Raw genomic sequence first — 20,515 nt, forward strand, 5'->3', positions numbered from 1 at the left:
CAGAGCAGAGGTGCAGTAAATAACATATAAACAAACCCAAGAATTTATGATTTCTGTGCTTTTCACATTCACAATGTAATGCGCTTGGATTAAACTAATTGCTAAATTTTATTAAATGCAGCATAAACTAGTTTCAGAGCTCTGTACAGTTCACTATACAAAAACATCTGCGTGTTTTATGTTCGGGGAACGTTTTTACGTTAGGGGAACGTTCTGTGTTTGCTGGGAAGCCCCAGAAGCAAACGTAATACTTGGCTTTCAGAACTGAAAATTATAGAATTATTCCTGAAGCAAGAAGAATCAGCAGACAATAAAATTGGACAATAACAACCATAAGCTGTTGATAAAATTATAATGAGTTTAATCAATCATAACTTGAAGTACAAAAATTCATAAAAATTAAAACTAATGAGACAGATCTCAAACAATGAACGAGTTACAATTAATATCAGATTCATGTCTCTGTTGAAAGTGTTACGGCCTCTTCTTCAGCTCCTGAACATGAAAGGCTTTTTCCGGTGTAGTTTTTCTGGTGCTGTTCTTCTGAATGAGAAGGCAGAAGTGATTTCAGAACGAAGGCCCGAGTGAAACTCTTCCCGCATTGATCACATGTGTAAAGTTTCTCTCTGTTGCGGATCCTCATGTGAATCTTCAGACTTCATTTACATGAGAAGAGTTTTTTTAGGCTTCTGTTTTCCTTTCTCGTTCACGTCCATCAGGTCTAAAAGAAACATTAAATCATGTGAGATTTTAAATGAGAGACAAACGTGAAATGAAAAGTGAAGCTCAAAGTCAAGATCACTGATGAGTTCAACAGTCATTTTAATCTCATCAAATCTGGTGGACAACTGCTGTCACGATTATGATCTATTTTAATGTCATGAAGATGATTTGTGTTATTAATCACTAGTTTGGTCATGAAACAATGTAAATCTGGTGAGCATCAGCATGTTCTTCATCATGAAGAATGAATGAGGAATCAAGAATAAACACCAGCCTCTTTGTTCTTCAGTATCATGATGTTTCATTCTGCAGGTTCTGGATCACTGGCGTTCTCTCCGTCCTCTCCTTCCAGATGCTTTCTGGCAGTTCTGCTAAAAACAAACAAGTTTCATTTCTTACAATCATGATGAGAGAGGAATAATCAATATTTCAGACTAAGTACTAAAGCTAATCACATGTTGAAAATATAGTGACCTTGATCATGTAATTTAAAGGGGGGGTGAAATGCTATTTCATGCATACTGAGTTTTTTACACTGTTAAAGAGTTGGATTACCATGCTAAACATGGACAAAGTTTCAAAAATTAAATTGTACGTTTGAAGGAGTATTTCTGTGCCAAAAATTGTCCTTCCGGTTTGTCACAAGTTTCGGAAAGTTTTTTTCGAGTATGGGCATGTGTGACGTCAGATGTAACGGAATTTCCTTATACGGGTCCTAAGGGCACTTCTCCGGTGAGATCGCGGGCGCACGCGCACTCGTAGACCAGAGCAAGAGAGCGAAAGCAGTTCGCCATCAAAGCGCTATGCTCGGCTTTAGGGAAGTCAATGTCACCAAAGAAGTGGGCTTTTGGTTGCCAGGGCAAGACATCCCTGCACAGATTCCCAAAGAACCCAGCGTTAAGGGAGCAATGGATGGAGTTTGTTTTTTCAGAGCATCAACGGAGGTTGTGCAAGACGTTTGTTCCCTGCATTTCGACGATGATTGTTTTATAAACAAAGCCCAGATCGATGGATTTGCAGATCGTCTAATGCTTAAGGATCGAGCAGTCACAATGATAAAGGTTCGCGGTCGTGCATTGGAACCGGGCGGTGAGTAAAACTGCTTCAAATGTCTCTGTGTGTTGTTAGCTCGGCGGGTAAGCACAGCTTTAGCTTCGCCCACACGGCACGCCTCCAGCCGCTCGTTTTTTTCCGGAAAGACTCGGTACAGCCTATCTTTCTTTTATAAATATAATAAAACTAAAGACTTTTTGGAGATATTAAGGATGCAATACTACTCTATAGGTACTTTAAGATTATCAGGTTTTGTCGAAGCCACAACAAACACAACAAACAAAACTAACATAAATCACCTAGTGCTGAAACAAGCCAAGTTTTCCTAAACATGAAAATGCTTCATATTCAGCGCTTCAAATAAACTCTTAAGCATACAGTTTAACACGTCGTTCAGATGCATGTGATGTTTACTCTGATGTGGTATTCCCTTTGTGTAACTTATTAACCTTTATTTAACCAGGAAAATCACTGAAGAACAAGCTCTTATTTTCACCAACAGCTTGACAGAAATAAAATCATACATTACAAAACACACACAAACACATTCATTTAAAACATTTACAAGCTGTGATAAAAACACTCACTGGTAGTTTATTAAATGCAGAGATTGAAATAAATTATTGTAATTTCAATGACTTTTGAGGCACATTCTTATATTTAATGGTTATATCCTTATCAGCAAATGTTAGAAAATCATGTGTGTATTTCCATTTTCCTTTAATGCTTGTCCCGAGAGCGAGTGAGTCTCTGTTCAACTTTACAGAACGAGCTCCAGGACCTCAAGTTGATGAAGAGCAATAATTCTGACTAAAATATACATTTGTTTATTCCACATTAATCTACATTGTTTATAGAAGATTAACATGAAGGATTTAAAACCTACATTTAACGTCTATGAAAACAAAAACTATAACTAATGTGTCATATAAACAGAGATGAGTTCTGAAACATTATCAATAATTCTAATAACATGCCATAAGAGATGGACTTGGTAATTGCGATGATGTATTCATTGTTTTGTTTACTTTTCTGACAATGTATATCCCAGCGAATATTCCATTCTCTTTACTCTTAAGTATAACACATAAACTGTAACTGTAGTTTTAAATCTTCGGTCTACTGTTTTTTCCTACACTTTGAAACATTTAATTTTACAAATGGTTTAACAATCAATGTTTAGTATAACAATCTTTTAAGCATGAACAAATCATGGTTTTGGTCATCACATTAAAAATAACATTAAAACGGGATAATATTTAAAAAATTGAAGAGCTGTAAAACGTGTGATGGACTTGAAAGTTCTTGATTAGTGCTTGATGTATAAACCCTGAAATGAATAATGTAAAAACATTTGTCTATTTCTGCCACAATACCATGGTTACAGTTAGCATTACTACATTAAATCCATAGTGAATATTGGTGATTTGTGGACTTAAAAGCCATATTACTTAAAACTTCATGAACTTGTTCATTCAAGGCACAATGTTTCTCCAGGTTTCCAAGTCAGTGCCCATGATTTACTCACTCTCAACTCATCCTAGGTGTGTATGACATTCTTCTTTTAGACAAATTTACTATCGGAGTTATATTAAAAAAATGTCCTGGCTCTTCCAAGCTTTATAATGGATTATAATGAATTTACATTTACTCGCCGTCTAGAGCCCTGTATAGTGCTTTATTTCTGCTTTTACATGAGCGCCACCAACTGTCAGAGAGCGCAAGTTAATAGATATCAACCAATCAAAAAAGTGTCCTGTGCTCACCACACACCGGCTATAGGTGGAGAGGAGAGATTTGGCTATAGAGTGATGTGTGTCTAACTTACACAGAAGAGACTTTGTTACTCAGCACATGAACATAAACTACTTACTGTGATCTCAGACTGTGGTGATGTGGTTTCTCCACTGCATGGATCTTCATGTGTCGCTTCAGGTGAGTTTTAAAAGAGAAACTCTCTCCACATTGATCACACGTGTGCGGCTTCTCTCTGCTGTGGATCCTCTCATGTGTTTTCAGATTTGATGAGTGACTGAATCTCTTGTCACAGTGTGAACACTTGTAAGGTTTTTCTCCAGTGTGGATCCTCTCATGTGTTTTCAGAGGTAATGAGTGACTGAAACTCTTGTCACAGTGTGAACACTTGTAAGGTTTTTCTCCAGTGTGGATCCTCTCATGTGTTTTCAGAGGTGATGAGTGACTGAAGCTCTTGTCACAGTGCGAACACTTGTAAGGTTTTTCTCCAGTGTGGATCCTCTCATGTGTTTTCAGAGGTGATGAGTGACTGAATCTCTTGTCACAGTGTGAACACTTGTAAGGTTTTTCTCCACTGTGAATTCTCTGGTGCTTTTTTAAATCGCTCGCTGTAATAAAAGTCTTCTCACACTCAAAGCACATGTACTCTCTCACACCAGTGTGAGTTTTCTCATGTCTATGTAAATATAGCAGCACTGAAAAACTCTTTCCACACACAGAACATGAATGCGGCTTCTCCTTCATATGAACTATCAGGTGTGACTTCAGGTGTGATGCATAGACAAATGTTTTGCCGCATTGATCACATGAGAACGGCTTCTCTCCGGTGTGGATCATCATGTGTTCTTTAAGGTTTGAAGATCGACCAAAATCTTTCCCACATTTATCACACTTAAACGGCTTCTCTCCAGTGTGGATCATCATGTGTCGCTTCAGGTTACTTTCAAAAGCAAAACCCTCTCCACATTGATCACACGTGTGCGGCTTCTCTCCAGTGTGGATCATCTCATGTGTTTTCAGATTTGCTGACTGACTGAATCTCTTGTCGCAGTGTGAACACTTGTAAGGTTTCTCTCCAGTGTGGATCCTCATGTGTTCTTTAAGGTGTGAAGATCGACCGAAATCTTTCCCACATTTATCACACTTAAACGGCTTCTCTCCAGTGTGGATCCTCATGTGTCGCTTCAGGTGACTTTTAAAAGCAAAACTCTCTCCACATTGATCACACGTGTGCGGCTTCTCTCCAGTGTGGATCATCTCATGTTTTTTCAGAGATGATGATTGACTGAATCTCTTGTCACAGTGTGAACACTTGTAAGGTTTTTCTCCAGTGTGAATTCTCTGGTGCTGTTTTAAATTGTTCACTGTAATAAAAGTCTTTTCACACTCAAAGCACATGTACTCTCTCACACCAGTGTGGATTTTCTGATGTTCATGTAAAGTTTGCCACAGTGAAAATCTCTTTCCACACACAGAACATGAATGCGGCTTCTCCTTCGTATGAACTGTCAGGTGTTTCTTCAGGTTTGATGCACAGATAAATGTTTTGCCGCATTGATCACATGTGTACGGCTTCTCTCCGGTGTGGATCCTCATGTGTTCTTTAAGGTTTGCAGATTGACTGAAATCTTTCCCACATTTATCACACTTAAATGGCTTCTCTCCAGTATGAACTCTCATGTGGCGCTCAAGACCATCTTTGCTTGATAAACTCTTTCCACACTGAGTGCAGGTGAAAGATTTCTTGGCTCTTCTTATCTTTAAAAATGTATTTTTAGTCTTTGAGCGACTCAAAGGTTTTTCTCCAGGTTTGATATGATGTTCCTCCTTCACTTCACTCAGTTCTTCACTCTCCTCCTTCACTTCACTCAGTTCTTCACTCTCCTCCTTCACTTCACTCAGTTCTTCACTCTCCTCCTCCACTTCACTCAGTTCTTCACTCTCCTCCTTCACTTCACTCAGTTCTTCACTCTCCTCCTTCACTTCACTCAGTTCTTCACTCTCCTTCACTTCACTCAGTTCTTCACTCTCCTCCTCCACTTCACTCAGTTCTTCACTCTCCTCGCTCTCTTCCATCAGGTCTGAAATCAAAGAAAAAATGGATAAAAAAAAAAATTTCAGTACATCAAAATAATTCATTAAAAGAAATATAAATTGAAAGGACATGAAAGTGAGCCCTAAAGTAATAGTAGAAAGTAGACAACTGTTATAAAATATTATGAAAATTTGATGCCTTTTTATAAATTGATTATTTATAAGTAAAAATAGTATTAGCTTGATCTGATGTTGATAATCAATATAAAAATTTCTCAAACCTGCCTTTACTGACCATTTGTTGAAGAAAACCCAGAACCTTCTGTACCATTTCATAGTTGAACTGTTTATCTAAACGTGATGAAGTGCTTGAATGTTTCTAACATGAATGTTCTTCAGCATCATGAATGAATGAAGAATAAACACCAACCTCTTTGTTCTTCAGGATCTTCAGTGTGTTTCATTCTGCAGGGTTCTGGATCACTCATGTTCTCACTGTCCTCTTTAATAAACTCAGTCAGATTTCAGCTCTTCCTGATGCTCTGATGCTCGTCTTCACTTGTAGCTGATGGGAATTTACAGCATTTATTGGAGAATTACAGTGGGAGGAGCTTCACTGACCATGTGACTGATGTGGGAGGAGCTTCATTGATGATGCAATTGGTGTAGGAGGAGCTTCACTGATCTGCCCAAAATCTAAAATATATCAGTTACTGAGTTTGTTTTTATACTAAATTACACTTCTATGCAACAAATAAATAGCACTTCTAAAATATTATGATCATTTGCAGAATGCATTTTTATAAATTGATTATATGTCCTTGAAACTTTCCATGAATGAGGTAAATTTATCTTCCAATTATTATTTTTAAAACATTATCAAATCTGAATCCAGGGACAAATCCCATTGTTGCCATTTTGACACCAACTTTGAGATTGATATTTATTTTACTAAAAACGTTTTGAATTATTAATGTCCGTTCACACTAGACTTTTCCTTGCACTGACTTCCATTCATACGCATGTGAAAGTGGGACACCAGAAACACAAGCTCAAGTGAATAACTCTGTGAGAAATAACAACTCATTTATGAAGGACTAAAAATGACAGAACGAAAAATAAATAAATAAATAAATAAAAGTAGAAATAAATAAATAAATGCAGAAATAATAGTGAAAATAAATACATTTTGGTATTATAAATGGCTATTTCTGTATTTTTACATGTATTTATTTATTTATTTATGCATTTTTATATGTATTTATTTATGTATTTATACATTTATTTATATATTTATGTATTTATATATTTATTTATTTATATATTTATATATGTATTTATTTATACATTTATTTATTCCTACATTTATTTATTTCTGTATTTCCACATTTCTACATTTATTTTTCCCTGCGCATGTATGCTAATTGACCAATGGCTAACCACGCCCCCTCCACTCACTCGGACAAACAGTCAACATTCGGTAACAGGCGCTTTGGCAGCTGTTACAGTAGGAGACATTTCACAGGAGTCAATTGATGATTTTTTGGAGACAGAAAGATTATATATCATCTCGATGTCACCAAAAGGGCCTTAAATATGCATTGGAGGGTTATATTAATAATTTTATAGTTGAGAAGGTCGATAAGCTTCAGCTCCAGAACAAAGATTTACAGTTCACAGTGTAAACGTTATAGTTTGGTGCTATTTCGCTTCAAACGCTCGCTTTATACGCGTGTCCTATTCGCTTTGGATTCAAAATGTTCAAGCGTCGAACTAGACGCGGATACGCGCGAATTTGACGCTCTATTCGCGTTTGGTGTGAGCGCAGAATAATGAACAGGCTGCGATGTCAAGATTGCATTGCTGGAATGTGTGTGTGTGTTTGTGTGTGTCTGTGTGTGTGTCAGAGAGCGGGCGCGATCGAACAGTGGAAACATAAAAACATACTCCATTTTGTTCATACAGGACATAATTAAAACTGCAAAGTGTTTAGCCTACTTATATTTGTGTAAAACACAACATTGTGCTTTTGTCAAACTGTAAACTCTTGTCAAACTGTAACCTACAACTGTCACCCAACCAAAATCACACACACACACGCTGTTTAAAGCCAAAATGACAAGAAAAAACATAAAAACGAATGAAAACCGATAACCGCAATGCATTGCAATGGACGAGGAAGCAAGCAGAGAATGTCCGTGTATTGGGTTAGCTATGCGTACTGTGATTGGCTCATCGCGTTTGGGGGCGTGGCTTAGCATTGGTCAATTAGCATACATGCGCAGGGAAAAATAAATGTAGAAATGTGGAAATACAGAAATAAATAAATGTAGAAATGTGGAAATACAGAAATAAATAAATGTAGGAATAAATAAATGTATAAATAAATACATATATAAATATATAAATAAATAAATATATAAATACATAAATATATAAATAAATGTATAAATACATAAATAAATACATATAGAAATGCATAAATAAATAAATAAATACATGTAAAAATACAGAAATAGCCATTTATATTACCAAAATGTATTTATTTTCACTATTATTTCTGCATTTATTTATTTATTTCTACTTTTATTTATTTATTTATTTATTTTTCGTTCTGTCATTTTTAGTCCTTCATACTCATTCATTATTGCAAATCCTAACGTTATTCTGATTCTTCATTAAAATGCAGGTATCTAGAAATAAATAAAATAATTTAACTAATTTAAATTCTTCCAAATATTAATAATGGTAAGAAAAACAGTTAAAATCATCAACAGAAATAAATGTACATATATTAGTAACCAACAATTATACCCTCAGTCTGCTGACACCAATGAAATGAGCTTTAAGTGTCAATTTACAGGAGATCTGAAGACATCAGCATAATAAATGAGGTGAAAACAGGAACTATTGTCATGAAATAAAGAGTGTTTTCAGCAGATCTGTTAATATTGATGAGCCTCAGACTATCAACACTCATTCAACAAGCCATTCAGGGTCACCAGCAGATCATCTCACTTTATTCTGAGTATTTAACTGTTAGAAACACATTATTTGAGTCAGGATACATGATAAAAGCATAAACTGATCTATTGAAAGACAATACTGTTATTTCTCAAACTATGACATGGATAAAATATCAATAACACAAAACAATGACACTCATCTTCCTCAACCACTACAGATTACAGCAGCATAATGTCCAAATTAATCTAAATATATAGTTTGATCTTATAATAACAACATTAATCACTACACAGTAAATTTGAAATCCGGAAATCAACACCAATATACTTAATTTCAACACTTTAAAAGTGTAAATATAATATGGAACAACCCTCAAAGTGTTAGTTCGACACTTTCAAGAGTGTTGCCTCTCGCAACACCGACACAGAGTTACACCATGAACACTAAGAGAGTGAAATATGAACACCTATTCTGCATTACCTACTTTAAAGAACTGTAAAATACACTGACAAATCATGTAATCTGAAAAAAATAAAATTCACTTTGAAATAAACACTTCACTCTCTATTACTCTTTCAAAACAATCCAGAAATTTAAATTGTAACCTTAGTCTGGGATCATAAAAGTGGTTTTCTAAAAAGTAGTCATTAAAATAATAACATTTTATGAAAATGATCATATAAAGATCACCACAAAGCACTATTGTTCCCAGAGTAAAACACTATTCATATTTATTAGTATTGATTTAATGTCTCACGTGGCTCATTATAGGCTCAATGTAAAACATTTAGCAGTATCTTTTCCTTTAAAAACATTGCTATGCATTTAAAATTAGTTTAATATTCTATATTAAAACTGCAGCTTAATAACATTTTGATTTTTAAATAATTTTAATCAAACACTGGTGAAACAACCACTTATGTCTGTAATGGTGACTTGATAGCTAGGACTGTAACTGTAGCTAGTTGAGAATAGGTGACCACTGTGGTGCATCGGTAAGAATGCAATCGAATGCTCTTCAATGGATTTATTGACAGACAGCAGATGATTATCTGTCTTCCTGAGTGTACGGTTCTACAATAAACAATACAAAGAAAAATATCAGCATACAAGTAAACGACAGTGCTGACATGATGAAATAAGTAAAGCTAATAAATGGTAATTAGAACAACTTTCCCTTCAAGTAACTTTAGCTGCTTATATCAAATAACCAAATAATATAACACACATTAGCTCCTTATTAAATTAAAGAACAGCCTTTTACTGCTGGGTCCCAGTTCAGCAACCCAAAAACATAGTTCTCTATTACACAACCATTGTAAACACTCCGATAATAACTGTACAATGTCAGGTGAGTACACACTTAAACACACATTAGTGTAATACTAGGTATTAGCATAATGCTAGCGAACTTTATGCTAACATACTGCATTTCAACTGAGTATCCCAGAATAGACAATAACACTCATAAAAAACCTAAGGCACCAAAATACACATATGTAAACATTTACACCAGGGTACCCACATGTCTCTGAACGCACACATGCACAGATAACGACACAGACGACAACTATGCACTTCAGAAATATACGATGTGCTGCCCGTGGTCACTCTCACTACTAACTCAAAACGATCTTCTTCTTCTTCTTTTGGAGTTTTATGGCGGTTGGCAAACCAGCTGAAAGGCACATTTACCGCCACCAACTGGACAGGAGTGTGAAGCGTTAACCGAGTGAAGCAAATAAACTAATAATAATATATATATATTTTTTTATTATATATTAAACTATATTCTGTTAACCAATCCTGTTTCCCTTATATACCTCATTAAAGCACTATAAACCCTTGCCTCTTTCTGTGCGTTTTGTATGAAGGTATTTTTGGTGCAGATCACAAATATTACAAATTAACAAATATTACAGATTAACAAATTTACAAATCACAAATTAAAAAAACTCGTACGCTCACATTTTTGCTACAGTTGCTGCAGTGAATATGGTGCAAAACGCATTTACACACCCGCATCAAAAAATGTGAAGTCACAGAGAAGTTTTGCTCATCCGCAAATCATGTGAATTCATCCGATGAGAGTTGCACACTTGTAGAATATCTTCACACAAATGTCTTGTATATTTTTCTAACACAAACACAAGTACATAACTACAACTGCTTGAATCTGCTGCGACGAGTCTCAAACGAGTCTTGTAAGTTTTTCGCTTACAAGTGACAAGTTTCGCGCGCTCTCCCTTTTGCACCATTCATCAATGTAAAATGTGGAGCAAAAGTGAGCTGTGCATCTGTAGAGGCAGTGGGCGGAGCCTGCATGAATATTCATGAGTTTCCCGGGCATGCGCGCGGTTCTGATCATTTAGTTCACGCTCCTCGTTTCTCAGCAGGTTTAATGGATTATTTCAAAAAAGGTAAATATAGTTTTAGCGCGAACTTAAACTACAATTGTGTATCGTTTCGTAGGGTTTATAATGTTTTTATTAATTTGCAAGTTTTGTGCATTCATCAATGAGTGAATGATTGCAGGCATTCACTTCGTGTAGGCCTAGGCTATATAAAGCACAGCAAACTTCAACTCGTTAATTTCGTTGTGCTTTTCCTTTGTACATTGCAATGCTTTAAAACTGTCTTTTGTTATCATTTGTTAATTGTCACTGCAATAAAATGAAAGTTTAATGCGTTTTAGGAAGGACTGTTCCAGTGCACCTATACAACCAGTCTACTGGTGGGGGGGGGGAGCGAAAGAAACCTAAAATTCTCGGGACAGCAGCATTTGTCCAAAATTTAATCTTAACCGTTGTCCTTTAAGTTTTTGAAGTGACTGTGCTGTTCCTGACTGGTGCAGAGGCAGTGAATGACACGACACAAACTGCATTCACTAGTGTTTTCCAGACTAGACTTTATTTGCTTGTGCCCTATACATTCAAAGGATTCGTTAACAATGAATGTAAAACTTACCGAGCATGATGATCCTTGGAGTGATGGGGAGAGACAGCTGGGCCTCTGCATCTGCAGGACTAGTAATCACCTATGAATGCCAGCAAAGATAAGTGTTACTTGAAACAAGCTAGACGGTATATTATCTCCAGGGTAGAAAAAGCTTTTTGAAATTTGTTGATAAGGAAGCAACGGGACATACAGTACTGTGCAAAAGTCTTAGGCATGTTAATACACCCCCCCCCCCCAAAAAAAGCTTTTAAGTCAGTTATTTATATCTTTTGCTGTAGTGTGTCAGTAGGAAATATCAGTTTACATTTCCAAACATTCTTTTTGCCATTAATTGTACTAATCCAGTGAGATTTGTGTATGCACAAGGAGTCTGACAACAGCCGGTATGATCTGATCTCACCATCATCGAGTCCGTCTGTGATTACATGAAGAAACAAAAAAAACTGAGACAGACTAAACTGCGGGAACGTCTCCGAGACGCTTGAAGAAACTTTCCTTTATTACAATTAATGGCAAAAAGAACGTTTGGAAATGTAAACTGATATTTCCTACTGACACGCTACAGGAAAATATATAAATAAACTTAAACCATTTTTTTTGGATTAACATGCCTAAGACTTTTGCACAGTAGGCTACTGTATTTTTTGTTGCTCCGAAGTACCACACTAACTTTATGCCAGGCTACATCAATTTTCTCTGAATTAAAATATTGTGCACACAGTGGACAACAGTAACTTTACCCAGCATGCTCTACAAAAGAATTGAGATAGAAGCTTGCACCATGTGGGTTATAGTGTGAGGTCTATCAATGAAAAAGTGCTCAACCACCAATAACATAAAGGTGCCCTCAAACAATATACCTGGCCTGAAACCCATTGCGTCAAACTATTAAAGGAGAACTCCGGTCAATTTTAACATTGAGCTCATTTTTTTGTACATTTGGAGTGCTGTCAATACAGAGAACAACGACAAAAATCGGTGTTGCCTACACCGAGTTATTCTATTTTTAAAATTTGCACCCTGTTGACTTCAATGGGGCAAGTACTAAACCTGCTTTTAGCCTCTTAACATCCTTGATGTGTCATTAGAAGTGCACAGAAAATGTGAGTGATTCCTTCAGAGTGAACACGAGTGAATCTGACTGCAGTAGATGTGAAAGATATGAATAAAAATTATGTTATTTAAGCCAGCGCAAATACCTGTGTTTACATCCTGTTTTCGGTTGAAGTCCAAAGTAGTCAGGGGGCCAATTCTGAAAAGGGCTTCCGTTAAGACTTTAGCGGACATGTTTTGGTACAAGCTGTCACCCTATTTTTTTAGTTAGAAGACACCCATAGGTAAGATATTAGGGTGGTTGTCAAGCTGAATTTTTTTTTTTGTGACTTGTACAAGCAATTTCAGGCCAATTTTTTGGTTTCCTGCTCAACACGACATGCCAACAGTAAATGTTGAATATCTCCACAACCACAAGGACCATATTCATAAAAATGGTATCAAATGAAAGCCAACACTCATGGGATGTCTGCTGAAGTGTCAGAACGAACATTGATTGTACAGTGTAAGAGACAACAGAACTAGAACATGAAAAAAACTATCTCCGCCTAAAGAGAACCAGTTTTCAAAGTGAATATCAGCTTGGAAACATAACCTAGTATCCCAAAACCTCTATCAATCAGTACCCATATCTATGGGAATGAGTCAAGCCAAGTTTAAAGCTTGTAGGGAGAGACAGTGCAATGCTGCACAAGTTATAATACTTTAATGTTAAGGCGGAAATTTAGAACTGTAGATGATGGTCTATGGTGCTATTTGACTTAATTAGTGTACCAGGTTGTAACACAAATTATATTACATTCACATATCACTATAGTTATTAATTCCATCCTAACAAAACTGCTCTCTCACTTCTTTAGGGTTGGGGGTTAGTAACTAGTTAGTAGTAATAACTATGTAATAGTCCTATGGCAAAGGTATGTTTTTCCCCATCAAAGCAGTGGCTCTCAGGTTGGCAGAGGTTGGCTCTCAGGTTGTCAGTCTCATCCCTTTGAGACTGAATGGATTGAATAAGCAAGGTCAAGCTAAGCGCAATGCAAATAATGGTGTGTGTCTATTATATTGCAAAAATATTGCACAATATTATACTACAATAATCTCCAGAAAGAGCACAAAGACACCACTTCCTGAAAAATCACTTCAATCAAAGGGCTTTATCTTGGCTGTATTTTCCATATTTGTCTTGACAAATGAAACATTGTTCCCAATCAATATCTCTTCCTATTTGTTTTTCTTTGGACGCTAGGCTTACAGCTTCCTCTGGATCCATGTTATCTCATCTGAAGGCAAATACATTTTTCACTACACTAGTCTGATTGGTTTCTGAGTGGATCACTACAATGTCCTCTGACATAAGCTGAGGGCTTTGCTATCTAACAAACTTATTAACGATTTTAGCTATAGCAGACTGTAAAATAGGCTGCTGTGCAGCAAATAAATTAAAAACAATATTTCCATTACACATCTGCACAAAACTTAATTTACCTATTAGTAAGTAAGCTAGTAATTATGAAAGTAAATTAGCCTAGCTATACACTCACCTAAAGGATTATTAGGAACACCTATTCAATTTCTCATTAATGCAATTATCTAATCAACCAATCACATGGCAGTTGCTTCAATGCATTTAGGGGTGTGGTCCTGGTCAAGACAATCTCCTGAACTCCAAACTGAATGTCAGAATGGGAAAGAAAGGTGATAAGCAATTTTGAGCGTGGCATGGTTGTTGGTGCCAGACGGGCCGGTCTGAGTATTTCACAATCTGCTCAGTTACTGGGATTTTCATGCACAACCATTTCTAGGGTTTAAAAAGAATGGTGTGAAAAGGGAAAAACATCCAGTATGCGGCAGTCCTGTGGGCGAAAATGCCTTGTTGATGCTAGAGGTCAGAGGAGGATGGGCCGACTGATTCAAGCTGATAGAAGAGCAACTTTGACTGAAATAACCACTCGTTACAACCGAGGTATGCAGCAAAGCATTTGTGAAGCCACAACACGCACAACCTTGAGGCGGATGGGCTACAACAGCAGAAGACCCCACCGGGTACCACTCATCTCCACTACAAATAGGAAAAAGAGGCTACAATTTGCACGAGCTCACCAAAATTGGACAGTTGAAGACTGGAAAAATGTTGCCTGGTCTGATGAGTCTCGATTTCTGTTGAGACATTCAGATGGTAGAGTCAGAATTTGGCGTAAACAGAATGAGAACATGGATCCATCATGCCTTGTTACCACTGTGCAGGGTGATGGTGGTGGTGTAATGGTGTGGGGGATGTTTTCTTGGCACACTTTAGGCCCCTTAGTGCCAATTGGGCATCGTTTAAATGCCATGGCCTACCTGAGCATTGTTTCTGACCATGTCCATCCCTTTATGACCACCATGTACCCATCCTCTGATGGCTACTTCCAGCAGGATAATGCACCATGTCACAAAGTTCGAATCATTTCAAATTGGTTTCTTGAACATGACAATGAGTTCACTGTACTAAAATGGCCCCCACAGTCACCAGATCTCAACCCAATAGAGCATCTTTGGGATGTGGTGGAACGGGAGCTTCGTGCCCCGGATGTGCATCCCACAAATCTCCATCAACTGCAAGATGCTATCCTATCAATATGGGCCAACATTTCTAAAGAATAAGGGTGTCACGATTTCGATTTTAAATCGAAATCGATCGAAATTAATGCTCAATCTCGATTATCGAATCAAAAAATGGAATCGTCGATGCTGCCACGCCCCCATGTCACGGCAGCCTGGCTTGCCTGTAATAGGTAAAACTCCTTTTCTAGAGAATATTGAAGCCTTTATTTTAAAACACATTGCAGCGAGAGCATCATATCTCGTCTGAGCGAGCTGATTGTCTGTGCTGCGGCAACTGCACGAACCTATGGCGAGTTAGCAGTGCCGTACGGTCCAATGGGAGCGCATGGCGCCCTGCCAACCTCGAGCGCGCCAATTTGGACGTGGCTGGAGAGTATAATTCACAAAAAACTCGCCAAAGGATTTTAGGTTTAAATCGACTGAAGCGAAGTACCTGATATGAGCGAAATAGCACGGCAAGGCAAAGCAGTACTCGTTCCCTTATCTCTAAGGGAACCGAGGTTACGCAAGTAACCAAGTAGCCTACGTTCCCTTACGAGAACGTTCTCTCGTACTGCGTTGCAAACGCTGTGGGAACCCAATTTAAAACGCCGTGCTATTCGCCTGTGACTGCTCTGAGGAGTCCAGGGAGCCAGGTAATAGGTTATATTGTTTAAGTTTCCAATTGACTGAAGATATAAGTTATTGTTACATTATGTTGTTAATAAACGTTTTAAATTTGACAATGTAGTGTGTGGTATTGCGAACAAAGGTCAGATATTATTATATTGCATAAAAGTCTTAAAATGGCATAGCTTGTGCTTTCAATTTATTTTTTTAAAATCGAGAATCGAATCGAACCGTGACTTTAGAATCGAAAATGTAATCGAATCGAGGATTTGGAGAATCGTGACACTCTTACTAAAGAATGCTTTCAGCACCTTGTTGAATCAATGCCACGTAGAATTAAGGCAGTTCTGAAGGCGAAAGGGGGTCAAACACAGTATTAGTATGGTGTTCCTAATAATCCTTTAGGTGAGTGTATGTCTGGTAAGTATATAGCTAGTTGGAAAACAGTTTAGCTTACCTGTTTCTGGCAACATTTGATGGTAGAATGGTAGAATCTTGAGGTAAATGTTTGTGTAGACAAATAGATCAAGTTAATCTGTTGTGTGATTGTGTGATTCACTCCTTTATAAAGTTTTGTTCAGACTGTACTGTTGACACCTGCTGTGATCATCTTCTCTGGATCTGCTGCGTCAATCTGCTGCCAAATCACAGCTGCGCTGACACAACAGTGCCCCTTGTGGTGTGATACTCTTGTGGTATTTATTGATTATTATTTTTTAATGATCATGCTTGCACATAAGTTGGATTATATTGCACATTTGCCCAAAATTACAATAGGTAACATGGAAGAAAATGGAAGCACTTTGGGGGAAAAAATCCGCTTTTACCACTTTTAAGAATATAGTGTTAAAATGGACAAAAAAACATTTTCTAAGCTGACAACCTGGCTAGAACACATGTTGAGGGGATACATATTAATACTGGATAGGTTGTATACTTGTACCAAAAAGTGTCCGACAAAGTTTTAATATCAGTTTTGGCCCCCTGACTAAAGTAGTCGATTGCCGAGTTCACGCGCATAGGTTTAGTTACCTTTGATCACGCGCGTGAACTCGGCAATCGTCTACTTTGGAGACTTAACGAGAAGATAGTCTTTCCTTTGAGTATATTGTGAAAGCTGCCACTTATCATAGAACGCTCTGTCTCCAGAAAGGCCGGATTCACTGCGCTGCCTCTTAGATGGAGGCTGGCCCTGCAATGAGACAGGAAACACCTCCAAAAAAACTGGCAGAAAGACCGAACAAGTCCTGTATAAGTGAGGAATACAACATTTATAGTAATATAATGCACAAATAGTTTGTGTTATGTCCTTGATAAATGAAGAGACATACCCAGCCATAGAGGACAAGAGCTCGGCTGCCTCCACCAAGTCCTCATCAAGGACCGCACCGGCGCTACGGGCCAAGTTTAAATTATATTAAGTCCTGTTGGTGTGCTGATAAAAGTTTGGCGTCCACCCCAACCGCCCTACTCACATTCTGGCTGGTTGACATGCCCAGTTTATACCTGCTGAAATAAAATTTAAAAGGAAATGTTAATCATGAAATGACTGTGACTGACAAGATGTAACTGAGTGTATACCCTTAGATATGTGCACATGTATCTGTGTAGGTATGCACATCGAATGGAGGTGGTTCATGTCCTGGGAGACACTGTGGACCGCATCACCAGAACAAGAAAGAAAAAAACGGTTGCAGCCTTTCTCGTCCTAAACACTGTGGGGCCTGATTGTCTGGTAGTTCTGGTGCAATATGTATGAAAAAAAAGTCCAACAAGTTACAGTATTTCACAATTGCTAAAACACTAAACCCCATTCTCTGAACCCAATGGTCAGTGTCCTAAACCCATTTGTCGAATCAGTCACTCTGTAGGCAAAACTTTAAACAAGTTCAGGTAGTTAAGACACTGTTTGCAAATCTCATCCACTCTTTTTGCAAAACTCTAAACAGATTCTCACTCACTAAAACACATTTTGCACTGTGTTGCAAAATGGTAAATACATGTGGCAAAAGTTAAACACAACTACAACACTGCTGTCATCGTTTACACACAACAACTCAAAATTGTTCACACTTGTTTCTAATGATGTGATCAAATCAGTTATCTAGAAAATAAGTCAGTTCAGAGTACACAGGGGGCCCAGGTACGTTGAATGTTGATTCCAACAATGGATGGAAACAATGTGAGAGGCAGAGGAGGAAGAGTTTGTGTAAGAGGTGGTGGAATAGGAGGAAGAGTACAAGGACAACGAAGAGCAAGACCAAGTATAGTAATTTCAGATCAAATTCGGGCAACTGTGATAGACCATGTTCTTGTTCATGGAATGACAATGAGGGAAGCATGACAAATAGTACAACCCAATTTGAGCAGATTCTCTGTCGCCACCATAATCAGGACATTCAGAGAAGAGAAATCTAATTTGTGCGACTGAAAGTTTACTGTATACATTTGATACAGTACATCAGTTTGTCAGGGGACTGGGGAAAAAAGAAAAAAAGATTTACAATACATTTTACATGTGATGTCCATTACTATTGTTACTGTATGTATACATTTGTAAGAGTTTCCCTTTTGTAGAATTGCAAGACTACCAAATGAGGGTGGAAGGACTCCTTTGTTCTCCCAACAGCATGAGTCTCTCATTGACTCATTGATTTTGCAATTGCACAATATTTTGTGTAATACACTTTTCATTTAGAGTTGTCTTTGTTCATTGGGCTTACTTTATTTCTATACTACAAATACAGACATTCAATACTGTATTGCTTGCAGTACTTACAGTATGCAATATATTTGCTGTACTGAGTTGTGAATTATTTACTTTTATTTATGGCAAAATTATTTTCTATATGCAATGAATATTTTTTTCTCTGTAACTACATGCCCTGGACGCTGTGTTCTCAATTTTTTGATGTAGTGTCTAATGAATGCTGATGAGTGTTTATATATTGACTGGTTGTGTTTATGTTTTGAAAGCATTGTTTGATTTTGAGAACAGATCAAATGGTTTTGAGGCACGTGTTTGATTTTGCCAGAAGAGTCAGGGGTTTTGTGAATGTAGTTTAAAGACTGGGTTTTGTGTTTAAAGTTTTGAGAATATGGGTGAAGGTTTCAAGAAATGTGTCTTAGCAATTGTGAAATACTGTATTACATTTAAAACATTGGTGGTAAGCAAACTACTCTTTGTGTCGCAATGAAACTTACAGCTTCCTCAGCCTGGCTCAAGGCAACCCTCATACCAACCGAGGTTCTTCTCTGTGTTCGCAGTATCACCCTACTGACACGGCCCACCCACTCCGCATCCTTGAAAACATTGAAAAGCTGTCATTAAAAATTAGTGAGTGAGTGAGTGAGTGAGTGTGAGTGAGTGAGTGAGTGAGTGAGTGAGTGAGTGAGTGAGTGAGTGTGTGTGTGTGTAAGTGAGTGAGTGAGTGAGTGTGTGTGAGTGTGTAAGTGAGTGATTGAGTGAGTGAGTGAGTGAGTGAGTGAGTGATTGAGTGAGTGAGTGAGTGTGAGTGAGTGAGTGAGTGAGTGAGTGAGTGAGTGTGTGTGAGTGAGTGAGTGATTGAGTGAGTAATTGAGTGATCCGGCCTGTCATAGAGAATAGATATTTACATATGTTGATTGACAACCTAGCCTGGTAATAGGATAGGTTGAGAGTAAGAGGGGGCAGGACTAGAATCCAGTAGCTAGAGACATATTGAGACGGTGTCTGTTAAGACTGTGTCTGTTGCAAGCTGTTAAATAAATAAGTTCTTAGCAACAAAGTCGTTGTAAGAGACTTATTTGACATGGCCCACATCTGGTAGCACTAGGTTGCTGTCTGGGTCTGAATCTCAGGTGAAAATTGTCTTTTAAACCCACCTCTACAACATTTTCATCTCCTTACCGTAGCCTGATTCACAGCGGTAAGCTTTTCATGTGTTCTAATTTGAGTGGTACTGGTGGGTTTCCACAGAAAATATGAGTTTGCTGCGGTTCGTCTCTGCGTCATTACGTCACGTCTGTATAAAGGAGTCCCAGCTAGTAGGCTTTTTTGCGTGTGAGGATGCTGCAGGTGGCCGATCATTTATAGCCTTAAATACATAAGTCACGTAGTGTTGATAACATTAACAATTTGAGAACAAAGTATAACAATAATAATTTACACGGTTTGACGTGATCTGGGGCCTATACCATGAAGCCGGATTAGGTGGCTAGCCAGCTATGTTTCAGCTTAGTTTCCGTCAACCCTGGGTTTTAGGTACTATGAAAGTAGCTCGGCTTTAATCTGTGTTCGTGGCCATGGTATCTTACGCTGCACGGCTAACCTGCTCCGGGGCAGGTTATGTTCTGGATTCAAGATCTCAGACTGAAGTTTGACCAATCAGCTGAGAGCAAAGAAACATATAGTTGACGTAACTCATTCCAAGTGTCTGTTGCAATGACTTCACCTTTCTTCCAAATCCGGTGGACATCTCAGCGCAAATTGTTTGACGAGCACTTCGTAGAGAAAGAGACAAAATCCCCTTGCCTTTCCTGATAGTTACTTGTATGAAAGATACAGATTTTCCGCGGAAGGAATTTCTTATCTTTGCGAAATTCTTGAGCCGCACATAAAGAATTTAACACGTCGAATTTATGCACTTACTGTACCGCAAATGGTATTGCGTTGCGTTGCGTTTTTTTTTTTTTTTTTGCAAGTGGTACATACTTGCACGGTGGGTGACGCACAGAAGCTATAGGGAAAAACATGTTTGTCGAAACATTCGCAAGGTGG

The 20,515-nt window shown here is 37.8% G+C and overlaps 1 protein-coding gene across 3 annotated transcripts; it reads right to left on the bottom strand.

Annotated features, from left to right (window-relative positions):
* Positions 1–349: 349 nt before the first annotated feature.
* On the bottom strand, positions 350–10,156 carry LOC311077552 (uncharacterized protein). 3 transcript variants are annotated; one of them, XM_084106086.1, is made up of 5 exons: positions 10,058–10,156; positions 5,996–6,261; positions 3,650–5,612; positions 998–1,091; positions 350–721 (listed from the first exon to the last, which is right to left on the bottom strand). In XM_084106086.1, the coding sequence occupies exons 2-4, from the start codon at positions 6,051–6,053 to the stop codon at positions 1,025–1,027; spliced, it is 2,088 nt and encodes a 695-aa protein (XP_083962212.1). In that variant the 5' UTR covers positions 6,054–6,261; positions 10,058–10,156; the 3' UTR covers positions 350–721; positions 998–1,024. The 3 variants fall into 3 exon arrangements, with proteins under 3 accessions (XP_083962212.1, XP_083962210.1, XP_083962211.1); XM_084106084.1 differs by having other exon boundaries at positions 998–1,094; XM_084106085.1 differs by having other exon boundaries at positions 994–1,094.
* Positions 10,157–20,515: the final 10,359 nt, after the last annotated feature.

This window comes from Abramis brama, assembly GCF_963993115.1.
Source record: "Abramis brama genome assembly, chromosome: 1".
NCBI lineage: Eukaryota > Metazoa > Chordata > Actinopteri > Cypriniformes > Leuciscidae > Abramis > Abramis brama.

Excerpts from the sequence above, each read along its gene's own strand:
- LOC311077552 (XM_084106084.1), bottom strand. The coding sequence starts at position 6,053 with ATGAGTGATCCAGAACCCTGCAGAATGAAACACACTGAAGATCCTGAA. Across the intron at positions 5,613-5,995 it reads AGATCCTGAAGAACAAAGAG|ACCTGATGGAAGAGAGCGAG; the intron begins GTTGGTGTTTAT and ends CTTTGATTTCAG. Across the intron at positions 1,095-3,649 it reads CACCACAGTCTGAGATCACA|CAGAACTGCCAGAAAGCATC; the intron begins GTAAGTAGTTTA and ends GTTTGTTTTTAG.